The sequence below is a fragment of the Lucilia sericata genome, unplaced genomic scaffold (assembly GCF_015586225.1).
Source record: "Lucilia sericata isolate MDLA Ls3-8-SP2 unplaced genomic scaffold, ASM1558622v1 Contig007741F_arrow, whole genome shotgun sequence".
Classification (NCBI taxonomy): domain Eukaryota; kingdom Metazoa; phylum Arthropoda; class Insecta; order Diptera; family Calliphoridae; genus Lucilia; species Lucilia sericata.
Window position 1 is genome coordinate 1 of NW_023998000.1, and position 13914 is coordinate 13914.

The window sequence follows — 13914 nt, forward strand, 5'->3', positions numbered from 1 at the left end:
TTCATCGCCAATCATATGCGAGGGCGGTGTACTCACTAGGCCACGGCGTATTGCCTGGGCCAAAACTTCACTATTAGGCGGTAAGACATGATCCATTCTCACTAATGGCAAAAGGTCTGAGAGTATTTCTCTTAGTTCCACATCACTTAGATCGCGTTTCTTGACACCTTTTCTTGTTACCGAATGGGCAGTGTGCGATAAAAGATTCGGTTCTCGATCTTCCATGCGCCGTATGAGCTCCTGTTCTCCCCATTTGAGTACAGCCTGTAGAACTTCCAATTCGGAAGCTTGTAAAAAATTCGATTGCAAAACGTGTATAAGTTGCGATTTATCGAGTTGATGCAAAACAGGTGATGAGATGACTGCAGAGAATTCTTCGCGTAAATATTGGCAAGCTTGGCGGAAAACCCACGCAGAACCGTGGGGCTAAAGATAAAGTTGAATTCAAATTAATCTAAATATAATATTTTGCCTGTTAAAAAGCTTTTTACTAAAATAAAATGTTTTTAATCAAAAGACTGTTTAATGAGCTTTTTTCAGTTGAAAAGTTTTTAAAAAAAGCTTTTTCAAAAAACTTTGAACAAAAAGCTTTTTGAATACAACTTAAAAACAAATTTTTAATAAAAAGCTTTTTAAATAAAAGCTTTTAATAAGAAAGCATTTTCAATAAAAAGCTTTTTTAATAGAAAGCTTTTAATAAAAAAAGCATTTTTAATAGAAATCTTTCTAATAATAACTTTTTTAATAAAAAGATTTTTAATAATAGCTTTTCAATAAAAAGCTTTTTAACAATATCTTTTTCAATAAAAAGCTTTTTGCATAAAAGCATTTTCAATAAAAAGCTTTTTGCTTAAAAGCATTTTCAATAAAAAGCTTTATAAATTTTCTTTCTACAAACATTTAATAATAAAAAAATATAAATTTACCTGACTCCCCCACTTGAGCACCGTTGGCAGAGTGTCTAAGGTCAGCCACTCCAATATGAGATCCTCGCAACCTTGTGCTAAAATATCCAATTCTAAAAATCTACCAATTTGATATAGTTCCATGGCTTCCTCGAGCGGTGTTGGTCGTGTTCGACCCGCCGTCAAGGCATGAACTTCACCCAGCGAACCAGCCGCTGCTGTTCCCGAATTTGCTCCCCTTAAAATTAATGTTAAGTCTACGGTATCCAAGTAAATGGCATGTAAAAGAACACGAGCATAACGTTTTGGTATCACGGTTTCATCCAACACAATACGCGTCGGCACATGCAGAGCACGCTCTGCATATTCAGCATCCATATTACGTGTTCGTCTAGCTATGAGATTACGAAAGAAAGGCGATCGCGCGCTTAAAATCGCTTTGTGGCAAGGTAATTCCAGTTTCGGTCGGAAGCCGTATTCTGAATTCCCCGAATCGGGACGATTGTATTCGCCACCCAAACCCACTACGCCCATGGCTGAAGAGCCACTATACCGCCTCCTCCACCGCCACCATTCTCGGAGGTAAACACCAAAGCAGCATCGGCATAATCTCCCGTTTCGAGCAGATAACGCAAATCATGTTCGAGAGGATTGGGCGTACCGAAATCATCGCCTAGTTGACGCAACAGACCAATATCCATGCTGGCATCATGGGGACATAGATCGCCGGTATAGAGATATCTTAGTAGGGAGGCAAACATTTGAACATCTATGGGTGAGGTGGGTAGCTCGAGACAAATACGAGCTCCAAAGCCGGGGCAACCGGCTAAAAGATCACGAAAATAAGTGCAACGTGAGGAGAGTATACAGCGGTGCACGGGAAATATGGCGCCACGGAAGACGAGATCACAGTCTGTACAAGTCTTCGTTTCAAAAAGAGCAGCAAGATCTTGTTTATAAGTGGTAGCGGGAGGACGTGCCAGCTCGGCTTGCATCTAAGAGAGTTAAAAGTTTAGGACGTTTAAAATTAAAAAAATCATTCAAGAAATATTTCTCCACTTACCGATAAATCCCTTAGTGCTGCCAAAGCTTCATATTCTTCACACAATGCTGCCAGCTCTAAAGGAGTCCAATCCGAAACAAAATCTCTCAGCACTCTAGCATGATCACAGGCTTTTGAAGAACGCCGTCGTCTTATGAATTTACGTTTAAGGGTGGCAAAACCCGTAGTAACACGTTTACGTCGTTGTTCCCGAAAATGGGGACCACCACCACCAGGACCCCCCTAGCGAAGCGGACAGTAATGAATTGGCCCCTGTGGTAGGTAGTAATAAACTTGAACTAGTACTTGCACCCGCTGGCATACCACCACTACCACCGCCGCCAGATGAATGACCTTGTGATGTTGTCATTACAGGCGGATAACTACCAGTCGATGCATTGGCACCCATTGTAAATGTGTTTGTTGTTGTTGTTGGCTATTTTGTTTTTGTGGTTGAGGGGGCAAATGACGACAACACCATGCAGTTAGCAAGAGATTAGAAAACCTTATGACGTAGTTTGTGTTTTTATGCTGTTTGTTTGTAGCAAACGCGGTTTCTAATCTCTACACTCTCTTTGCTTGGTTTTTAAAGTTTTTAATCAAAACATTTTTCTTTATTTTAAGTTTGTGTAAATTTAATTTTAAACATAAATTGTGATTTACTGAGAGAAGGATTTGTCACAACTATGAGAAAAGCATAATAGTGATTTTTCTCGTTTTATTTGGGAGATTTTTTTAGTCTGGAAAGAAAAGAAAAAAGAAATAAAATTATTTTTAATCGATTTTTTTATCTTCTGTTGCAAATAGCCCTTTCTCACTAAAGCATAGCCCTTTCTGCTAAAGTAGTTTCACTTAAAAGCTTTCTCGTTAAAGGTTATACTTTTTCCGAAATGAAAATAGTGTTTTTTTAATTAAGAGTTTTTCAAAAATTTTTAATAAAACTCTCTTCACTCAAAAATTGAATTAAAATCTCTTTTAAATAAAATGATTATTAAAAAACACTTTTACTTAAAAGCTTTTTTTTGTTAAAATGCTTTTTACTATAAAGCTTTTTATTCAAACGTATTATTATTAAAATGTTTTCTTTTTAAATCTAAAGCTTTTTTATTCAAACGTATTATTATTAAAATGTTTTCTTTTAAATCTATAGCTTTTTTATTAAAAAACTCTTTTACTAAAAACTAATTTAAAAAATTATATGTTTTAATAAAAAGCATTTTTAAAAGCTCTATAATAAAATTTTCGCTAAAAAGTTCTACAAAACGTTTTTATGCTAAAACGTTCTGCAAAGCTTTTTTCACTAAAAGACTCCAAAAAAGCTTTTTTATTAAAAACCATTTAAAAGCTTTTTTAAACTAATAACAAACGTTTTTAATGCTCTTCAATGAGCTTTATATACTAAAAAAACTGTTCAGTAAAGTGTTTTTTAACTAAAAAGCTCTTCTCAATAAAAAGCTTTTCAGTGGAAGAGCTTTTGTAAAATTTTCTAATAAAACAACTTATTGCTTTTTTGTGAAAAGCTTTTTAAGTAAGAACTTCATTATAGAGCTTTTTCACTAAAAAGTTCCACTAAAACGTTAAACTAAAAAAACTACAAAAAGCTGTCCAATAAACGATTTAAAAGCAGTAAAAAATATTAGTTTAATAAAAGCTTTTACTGAAAAAAGTTCCACAAAGTTTTTTCCATTAAAAACTATTCAAAAGCTTACCAAAATAATGCTATTAATATCTACCAAAAAGCTGTTCAATTAACGTCGTAATATGATTTTTTCAAAGAAGATTTTTAAAATAAATAAAAAAAATCAATCAAAACCACTAAAATATGTTTTAGTAAAAAATTTAATAAAAAGCTCTAAAATATGATTTCTTTGGGAATTTTGACAACAAAAAAAAAAACATTCACTAAAACGGTATTTTAATAAAATGCTTATTTCAAGCTTTTTTAACTACGGAATATTGTTCACAAAAAATATTTTATCACTTTAAAGCTTTTTGTCACTGAAAGAAGTTTTTTCAAAAATAAGTTTAAATGTAGTTATTTTTAGTTTTTAATGTATTCTCCTAAATTTAAATACAATTTATAAATATTTAAACAAATGACAAAATTTATTAATGTAAAGCTTTAAAATTTAAAACTTAAATTCTATTTTACAAATTTTATAATAAAATCTAATGTCCCAAAAATTATACATTATATATTTTTAATTAAATTTCCATTTAAATTTAAATAAAAATAACTAAACTAATTTCTAAACTATAATTTAATTTGAAATTATTCTACAAAAAGAAAACACACACACCACACAAATAATATAGTGACAGTATGTATAAACCACCTGTCAAAGTTACATTATATTACCCAAAATAACACTAGACATACAAACGCTCGCACACACTCTGTATCACAGATACATATTTCCAATTTAAACATTTATTTTAATAAATTTTCCCTTTAATCCAATATGTACATACATACTACATATGTATATATGTATGTGTGTAAATGCAAACAAACTAACAAACAATCTACAAAATTTAATATTCATATCTACGACATTGTTATTTTTTTAAAGAATAATACAACACAGAATAGAACTGTATAAATAAAATAAAACAAATTTCATTTTAAAGTTTTGAAATGTAAAGCAACAACAAAAACCTTTAAAAATAAAACAAAAACAAGATAAAAAGAAATTAAAACAAAACCAATGACATTATTTATAATATCCATTTAACCTTGACCCACTCAACAAACTTTTCCAAACAACATACACACACGCACAGAAAGAAAGAAACACATTTGTTGTGTGTTCTACCAGAGAAGTAGTGGAACCAACAACAACAACAAAAAACAGAGTGAATGGCTGAAAGACAAACCGACGTAACAGCAGAAGAAGAAGACAACATTCAGACGCAAACACCATCATCTAAAATTATATACACACAGCTACACAAGTAATTGTGCAAGTGTGTGAATGTGTGTGTGTGCATTTTTTCACGGGGCAGGAAGTCAGGCAACAGTAAAAAAGTTACACTAACTAAAAACTGTAAAAAGAACGAACGAAACTAAACAACACTAAAATGTGCAATAGTATACATAGACGAGGGCGGTGTGAAAAGTCCTTTAAAAAACGACACTTCTATCCACTTCTAGTTCATTTCTAGTTCAGTTCTAGTTCAGTTCTAGTTCAGTTCTAGTTCAGTTCTAGTTCAGTTCTAGTTCAGTTCTAGTTCAGTTCTAGTTCAGTTCTAGTTCAGTTCTAGTTCAGTTCTAGTTCAGTTCTAGTTCAGTTCTAGTTCAGTTCTAGTTCAGTTCTAGTTCAGTTCTAGTTCAGTTCTAGTTCAGTTCTAGTTCAGTTCTAGTTCAGTTCTAGTTCAGTTCTAGTTCAGTTCTAGTTCAGTTCTAGTTCAGTTCTAGTTCAGTTCTAGTTCAGTTCTAGTTCAGTTCTAGTTCAGTTCTAGTTCAGTTCTAGTTCAGTTCTAGTTCAGTTCTAGTTCAGTTCTAGTTCAGTTCTAGTTCAGTTCTAGTTCAGTTCTAGTTCAGTTCTAGTTCAGTTCTTGTTCAGTTCTAGTTCAGTTCTAGTTCAGTTCTAGTTCAGTTCTAGTTCAGTTCTAGTTCAGTTCTAGTTCAGTTCTAGTTCAGTTCTAGTTCAGTTCTAGTTCAGTTCTAGTTCAGTTCTAGTTCAGTTCTAGTTCAGTTCTAGTTCAGTTCTAGTTCAGTTCTAGTTCAGTTCTAGTTCAGTTCTAGTTCAGTTCTAGTTCAGTTCTAGTTCAGTTCTAGTTCAGTTCTAGTTCAGTTCTAGTTCAGTTCTAGTTCAGTTCTAGTTCAGTTCTAGTTCAGTTCTAGTTCAGTTCTAGTTCAGTTCTAGTTCAGTTCTAGTTCAGTTCTAGTTCAGTTCTAGTTCAGTTCTAGTTCAGTTCTAGTTCAGTTCTAGTTCAGTTCTAGTTCAGTTCTAGTTCAGTTCTAGTTCAGTTCTAGTTCAGTTCCAGTTCAGTTCTAGTTCAGTTCTAGTTCAGTTCTAGTTCAGTTCTAGTTCAGTTCTAGTTCAGTTCTAGTTCAGTTCTAGTTCAGTTCTAGTTCAGTTCTAGTAGTTCAGTTCTAGTTCAGTTCTAGTTCAGTTCTAGTTCAGTTCTAGTTCAGTTCTAGTTCAGTTCTAGTTCAGTTCTAGTTCAGTTCTAGTTCAGTTCTAGTTCAGTTCTAGTTCAGTTCTAGTTCAGTTCTAGTTCAGTTCTAGTTCAGTTCTAGTTCAGTTCTAGTTCAGTTCTAGTTCAGTTCTAGTTCAGTTCTAGTTCAGTTCTAGTTCAGTTCTAGTTCAGTTCTAGTTCAGTTCTAGTTCAGTTCTAGTTCAGTTCTAGTTCAGTTCTAGTTCAGTTCTAGTTCAGTTCTAGTTCAGTTCTAGTTCAGTTCTAGTTCAGTTCTAGTTCAGTTCTAGTTCAGTTCTAGTTCAGTTCTAGTTCAGTTCTAGTTCAGTTCTAGTTCAGTTCTAGTTCAGTTCTAGTTCAGTTCTAGTTCAGTTCTAGTTCAGTTCTAGTTCAGTTCTAGTTCAGTTCTAGTTCAGTTCTAGTTCAGTTCTAGTTCAGTTCTAGTTCAGTTCTAGTTCAGTTCTAGTTCAGTTCTAGTTCAGTTCTAGTTCAGTTCTAGTTCAGTTCTATTCAGTTCTAGTTCAGTTCTAGTTCAGTTCTAGTTCAGTTCTAGTTCAGTTCTAGTTCAGTTCTAGTTCAATTCTAGTTCAGTTCGTTCAGTTCTAGTTCAGTTCTAGTTCAGTTCTAGTTCAGTTCTAGTTCAGTTCTAATTCAGTTCTAGTTCAGTTCTAGTTCAGTTCTAGTTCAGTTCTAGTTCAGTTCTAGTTCAGTTCTAGTTCAGTTCTAGTTCAGTTCTAGTTCAGTTCTAGTTCAGTTCTAGTTCAGTTCTAGTTCAGTTCTAGTTCAGTTCTAGTTCAGTTCTAGTTCAGTTCTAGTTCAGTTCTAGTTCAGTTCTAGTTCAGTTCTAGTTCAGTTCTAGTTCAGTTCTAGTTCAGTTCTAGTTCAGTTCTAGTTCAGTTCTAGTTCAGTTCTAGTTCAGTTCTAGTTCAGTTCTAGTTCAGTTCTAGTTCAGTTCTAGTTCAGTTCTAGTTCAGTTAGTTCAGTTCTAGTTCAGTTCTAGTTCAGTTCTAGTTCAGTTCTAGCTAGTTCAGTTCTAGTCGTTCAGTTCTAGTTCAGTTCTAGTTCAGTTCTAGTTCAGTTCTAGTTCAGTTCTAGTTCAGTTCTAGTTCAGTTCTAGTTCAGTTCTAGTTCAGTTCTAGTCAGTGTAGTTCAGTCTAGTTAAGTTCCTAGTTCAGTTCTAGTTCAGTTCTAGTTCAGTTCTAGTTCAGTTCTAGTTCAGTTCTAGTTCAGTTCTAGTTCAGTTCTAGTTCAGTTTCTGTTCAGTTCTAGTTCAGTTACTAGTTCAGGTTCTAGTTCAGTTCTAGTTCAGTTCTAGTTCAGTTCTAGTTCAGTTATCTAGTTCAGTTCTAGTCAGTTCTAGTTCAGTTAGTTCAGTTCTAGTTCAGTTCTAGTTCAGTTCTAGTTCAGTTCTAGTTCAGTTCTAGTTCAGTTCTAGTTCAGTTCTAGTTCAGTTCTAGTTCAGTTTAGTTCAGTTTTCGTCAGTTCAGGTCAGTCTAGTTCAGTTCTAGTTCAGTTCATTTCTAGTTCAGTTCTTGAGAAAAACATGTCTTAATATACTGATACGGTAGAAATTCATAATTTATTTAAATAACAATAATTCCAAAAGCTTTTCAAAACACCTCCGTACGTCACCAGCAGCAGCAACAACAAACAACACTGACACAAACATAAAACAGTTTCAAAATAAACCAACAACAACAATATTAACACATCATGTTTCTCAAAAAAAAATATTTTTAAAAAAGGCGACATACTCTGTGCACATGACTGCCTCTGACGTTTTTATGCCACTCAGCTTTGCACAGAAACAAAAAAAGCGAATAAAACAGCACAAAATGAAAAGAATTTCTCACCACCACCGACGACCGACTGCTGGCAACACACACCACCATTATTACTTTTTTTGTAACACCATTAAAAGAGCAACACCAGAACCCCAGAAACAGCAGCATGCAACACCACCAACACAAAGTCCCCCACCACAACAGCAGTAGCAGCAACAACAATAGGAGCACAACAAAAATTACACTCTCACACTTGTACGGAGTAATGAATGTGTATGGTAGGAGTAAAAAAACCAAAGCAATTATCAGCCAACTTCCGTTTAACAATCGTAGAACTTCCTCACAATCGTTGCTTTCTTGTCTGATTGTTACTCTGCTCATTGCATGCTTGGGGATATGGGAATGAGATTTTTGCTGTACCCTATAGAAAATATTAGGAAATTTAGTGTTAGCTTAATATGTCAATACATATTTATATGTTGTATGTGCGAGCGACTCGCAATTAAGTTAGAAGTTTCATAATGGATTCCTTATGAGTTTTCCTCCCTTGATAACTAATCAGTACTTCTAACAAATTTGATTAAATCTGTTAGTGTTACATATTTTTGAGACGTTTCATATCATGAACAAGATATCTAGGTCAGTTATCTTATAAAACGCATATTCAGAAATTATTATACCAAAAGTGTCAAAAATAGAAATCCAACAAATTCTGGTTCCATTCCAAGTTTGGAATATTTTCTATCTTCAACTGGGTATTCCAAATTCTAAAGACTTTGTTGATAGTTCCGGCGATTAGCTTTAAGGCTAAAAAAGGCTAATTGGGGTCAAATTGTAGTTCCGAGACATTCGAATGACATCGCAAAATACCGCAACTACCAAACATAGATTAGGTTGCAAGGAGGATATATATTACATCAGATCCGTGAAAATACACTTTTGTGTGCTCCTATGAAGTGTTCTATGAAGGTATTATTGTTGGGTGTTCAGGTGCTCCCTTAGAATTTTCCAGCAATGTTCCTGAGGAATGTAATATATGGAAGAACATCGCTCCCAAGATACTAGAATCTAGAGCTTTTGCTGTCCTCTTTTTCAATTTTGTATAGTTGTGCTCGTAATATTGTTTGTACACTCAGAATATGTACCATCAGCAGATAGGAGGGTCAGCGCAAGGATCTTTGTAGTTCCGCCACCTTTTTATTATTCTAATTTGCCGTATGGTATTCTTCTCTATCGTTGCGTCGAGCGGTTTTACATTTCAGGTGAACTTCCTTGAGTTTCCTTCCTTTCATAGTAATTTCGCTGTTGATTATTCCCGAGTAAACCTGTACCCATATGATGCAAAGCTTACGTTTGGAAGAGAATTCGATTAAGGCTATCTTACAGTCCAATAGGGTCTTCAATCAAGTTACACAATCCCTTATAGCAGGGACATGTGATTAGATAGATGTTAGTATATTTCAGTTTCTGACTATTCTATTCAGGTACTCCAAGGCTTACGTTTGGAAGAGAATTCAATGAGGCTATCTTGCAGTCCAATACGCTCTTAATCAAGTTTACACAATCCGTTATAGCAGGGACCTGTGATTAGGTAGATGTTAGTATATTCTGTTTCTGAGTATTCTATTAGGATGTTCAGGCATGTTCTTCTTACTCTTTAGAGCCATTCATTTTGAAATTAGCATTAATGAAGTGGCTCTTATAGAGTGGACCTTATATATGTTTTCATCTTTGGTTCTGGTACCATGTTAAGTTTAAGGAACTGTTTAACATTCATAGGAATTGTTTAACTTTCGCGAAAACTATATGCATTCAACCTGTTGTATCTTAAAGACATTAATTGATACAGTATTAATGAACATATTTTACGAAGTAAATAAACACGTGACCTTTAAGCCACAGTTTGGAGTAAAGTTGAATTTACGGAACAGTTGTCTCACTTAATATAGTAAGTATAGCTCCTTCGTAGGCACAAAGGGAAACTTCTCTTTCAATGACATATCCCAAATTTTGTTAAACTTGAGGTTCTGATTTCGTTGTTGAAACCTCTGATCATTTGGTGACCTTATTATTCTTTTTGCATTCAAAAATTAATCCGTTTTCGGTGAAGTAAAACTTGGACTTTTGGTATTTTGAAAAGGCACCAAATAAAGCTTGAAATTGGTGCCATGTCTTTATCCTTAAGGCTCTAACAGTTTTTCGTCACCAAAAATACCTTTGCATCATCCTAATAAGGTATAAGCTTAGAAAAATTTAACTCTTTGGAATATTCCTATGGAACACCAGAGATCATTTTCTTTAAATTTTCCTATTGACACTATTTTTTGCACTGCAATAACTTTCCATATATGACTAAATCAAATTGCATTTCTATATACCCTTATTTGCTTCATCTACTTATAACGCTTTAACACCAAAACAAAACCAAATAAATATATAACAACAAAATAAAAAAGAAATATATAAAAAATACTAAAAAATTGTACATCGTGTATACTGTTGAAAATGTTCTGATTAAAATTACATGGTCAGTAGAAAAATAAAATAAAATAAAAATTGTAGAAAAAAAATACAGCAAGTTATGCCAAGGAATGTTAATAGAATTCATAGAGTAATAGAGAGAGAAAAAAGAACAGTTTGTTTTGGTCTAAACATCAGATTTTTTTATTTTTTATTATAGTTTTCTATTCGGTTGGTAACTGTTTTAATGTTAACAGATTTATTCAACCGGAAATAACTAAATCGGAAGTAACTCAAGTGTCAAAACGAGTTGTTATAACATACATACATAAGGAACATATGGGAATTTATCGTATTAGAAAAATAACATATATATGTATGCAAAAAAAAAAACATCTTGGAGTTTCTTGTCAATTTATTATAAATTAGGAATTAATTAAAATAAATTTTATTTATAGAAGAGATAGTTGTTACTAGAGAATTGTTACCCTGCAGATTTTGTAAACAATTTCACATTTTGCAATTAAAAATAAAATTTGTTATCCACCATTCTATTTGCAATAATTTCAAGTAATTATTAGAGAAAAGTGTTAGATTTAGTGACGAATACAAGGAGTAATTAAACGGTCCACCACTCGCTTCACTAAGTGGCTTCGATAAAGAACACTTGTACATGACTGTGCTTGAGTTCTCATGCTATTTAATCTCCACTCAAGTTCATTCTACACCCTTTTAAATCCCACGCAACTAGGTTACAAGGTTCTATTCATACGGCAACAGCACCTAGAGACATATTTGATAGAGCGAAATTCCCCACCAATTAGTCAGGATCCCTCTCTATATCAAGATGTTAAACAAATGATGCAAGTATTTCCAAAGTCAATCATACCTAATAATTGCGTAGCATATTGCAATATGTATCATGGCAACAGTACCGAGAACTTCTCAGAATTAAGAAAGGATACTCAATCAGTACTAATCTCCCGAGAGGCAGAGGAAACTCTCCCGAAATTTCCCCAGATCAGTTCATTCTCAGATTGCTCAGCATATACATACATACTAGCGCCCTACTATGTGAAGAGTAAGATTCAGGAATCCAGCATAAGTTGCTGTGGCACATCACCCAGTGACATCTGTTGAGATGGCAACTACACCGGAGAGAGAGTCCAGAAATATGTATATAGTTTACTAATATATCAATCCTTAAACTTACATTCTCTTCCCACAATTTTGGGTTTAATCCACAGCCACTACTTGGATTCCGAAGGAATCTCAAGCTATGACCAGTGTGAACATGTCTGAGGGCAACGGGCCAGATTGTGTGGTTCGCTGGATCGACCTCAGTCCAAATCATTCCAACGAATTACCGAGAATACATCAGTTTACAGTCCCAGCATAGTCCCATCAGTTTACAGTCCCACACCCCGCAGAGAAGCAACTATAAGGGTTGGAAATTAGTTTGTGTCAATTTTACTTCCTTGTCAAGGTATGTTCAGGGTTTTGTCTGTTCATACCAGACTTGATGGATTCGTATTTTGGATGGATTCATATTTTGTTAGGCGTCAACGGTGTAGCAATGGTAAAATATTAGATAGATCGAGTATTTGACCAAAGTGATTGTACATGGACCGGCGGAATCATTTACGAAAATTTACCCCTACGTAGGAGTGAGTCGACTTACAGCTCACCCACTTGTTGTTAAAATACCACCACGAAATAAGGCCGTCATGGCAGGTGGACAAATCATAATTCTGGCAAGAAACTCAAAAAACTTACGATCTCCGAATGTTTGGGGAAGATAGACATCTGTCACTAATAATTTAACATTATGTATCCAGCTACTGTGCTCTTGGGTCAACCGAATTATTTGTCGTACCTCTTTACGTATTGTTTTCTTTAAGTCCAAATGAAAACACGTTCTATATAGTCTGTATCTCAAATAGTTGAGACAAAAAAGGCAATCAGCTGATTGGTATATAGCAGAGGAGCTCAAGATTGCCATTTCATAGCACGCGTGGCAGGGTAAGAAAGTTCTGTGCCAGAGATACAAGCCGATGAGGAATGATCGGCGGCGGCGGCGCAACTATTTTGGATCGGCGGCGGCGGCTTATTACAGAAAATATCGGCGGCGGCTAAATTGTCGGCTCAATTTAACTTTTTCTTTAGAAATTGACCTTATTTATTATATTGAAAAATCTTTGTATAATAGTCTGTTACATAGAAACCTGTCTCTATATAAGTTTTTTTCTGCAGAAAATGGACATTTATAGTAGTTTTCACTATTTTAATATTAGCACAATATTGTGTGGCAACTCTTTTCAATTTTCCATAAGAATTTAAAATAGTGGCAACTCCGTTCAATCTGGTGAAATTATGTTCTGAAATACATGTGTGATTCTAATCTTTATCAGCGGCTACGTTTAAGCCGGCTTAGCTTTTGAGCCGAAAGAAGTCGGCGGCGGCGCGGCTTGCAAAATATTACCGGCGGCCAGCCGCCTCCGATTTGAGCCGTCTCGGCTTGTATCTCTGTTCTGTGCGCGACGTTTTTAAAATACACACAGAAATACAACAACAACATTTTGAGAAAGCCGAATTAATGTAGGAGAACATGGGAGAACAGTTGATAGTTTTTTATATATAGACTTTGATATACGCTGTCTGTCAAAATTCATAATAAATATTTGACAGTTAGAATATACTTTATAGTTTGTAGTCATTTTATTAGTATACTTTTATTTTGATTGAATTCTTTTCTCTGCTGCTTTACCAACACAAATAAAACTATTGTAGTATGTGTTTGAGCACCACTGGAAAATGCTTATGTCAAATCCTTCCATGGCACACTTACGTAGGGGGTACTCCTACAATCCCCAGAATACCGTATTCATTACAACAAATTTCATATTGCAAAGCTCTAAAACCCTGATCGGCAAAGAGCTTTGTTAAGAGCTTTCTTGCACACTTAATTTCACACACATGTATGCTTAAACATGTATAAAAAACGATAAAACCCAATAAGAGAACTTATTTTTACTCTCTGCCGATGTAGGCTCTAAAACTGTAACAGGTATATGGTTCAAATTAACGTTAACACAACTCTATCTTTTAAAATTTTTATCTAATCACTCTGCATCTCTTAGAAATGATAAAACAATTCATAATCTATTCAAATAATAATTTCCATTCACTCCAAATACAAACATATTTAGATATGCTATGAAGGTCCTGACATCATAAGAAGAATAAGGAAAACCTCTCGAAACTAAAATACATAAATACGAGTACAAAGACAAAAATGATAATGATTATATGAATGTTTTAAAATATTTAAAAGAATTTTAATTGTTTACTTTCTTTCTTTTCATAAAAGGCTTTTGGACATACTGCACACACAGTACACACAAACAATCTCTCACACAATGTATGCAAACAAATACATTAAATATTTATGTAGATCCAGGGACTAAAATTGTAACAAATTAGGCCAAATAAAAGGCCTTATTTAGAAAACTCACAAGGAAAAATTCAGATCAAGAAAACCCATTTTCTGCTTCAGTTCAAAAAGTGTGAATCTGAGAAG

General features: G+C 34.2%; 1 protein-coding gene across 1 annotated transcript; it reads right to left on the minus strand.

Moving 5' to 3' along the window:
• Positions 1-3: 3 nt before the first annotated feature.
• Positions 4-2418, minus strand: LOC119615777 (BTB/POZ domain-containing protein 7-like; the record flags this gene model as incomplete). The annotated part of the gene is given in 5 exon segments (XM_037971769.1): positions 4-426; positions 927-1456; positions 1459-1900; positions 1969-2185; positions 2187-2418. Coding segments are annotated over 5 exon segments (1782 nt in total), but the record flags the coding sequence as incomplete, so codon positions are not given.
• Positions 2419-13914: the final 11496 nt, after the last annotated feature.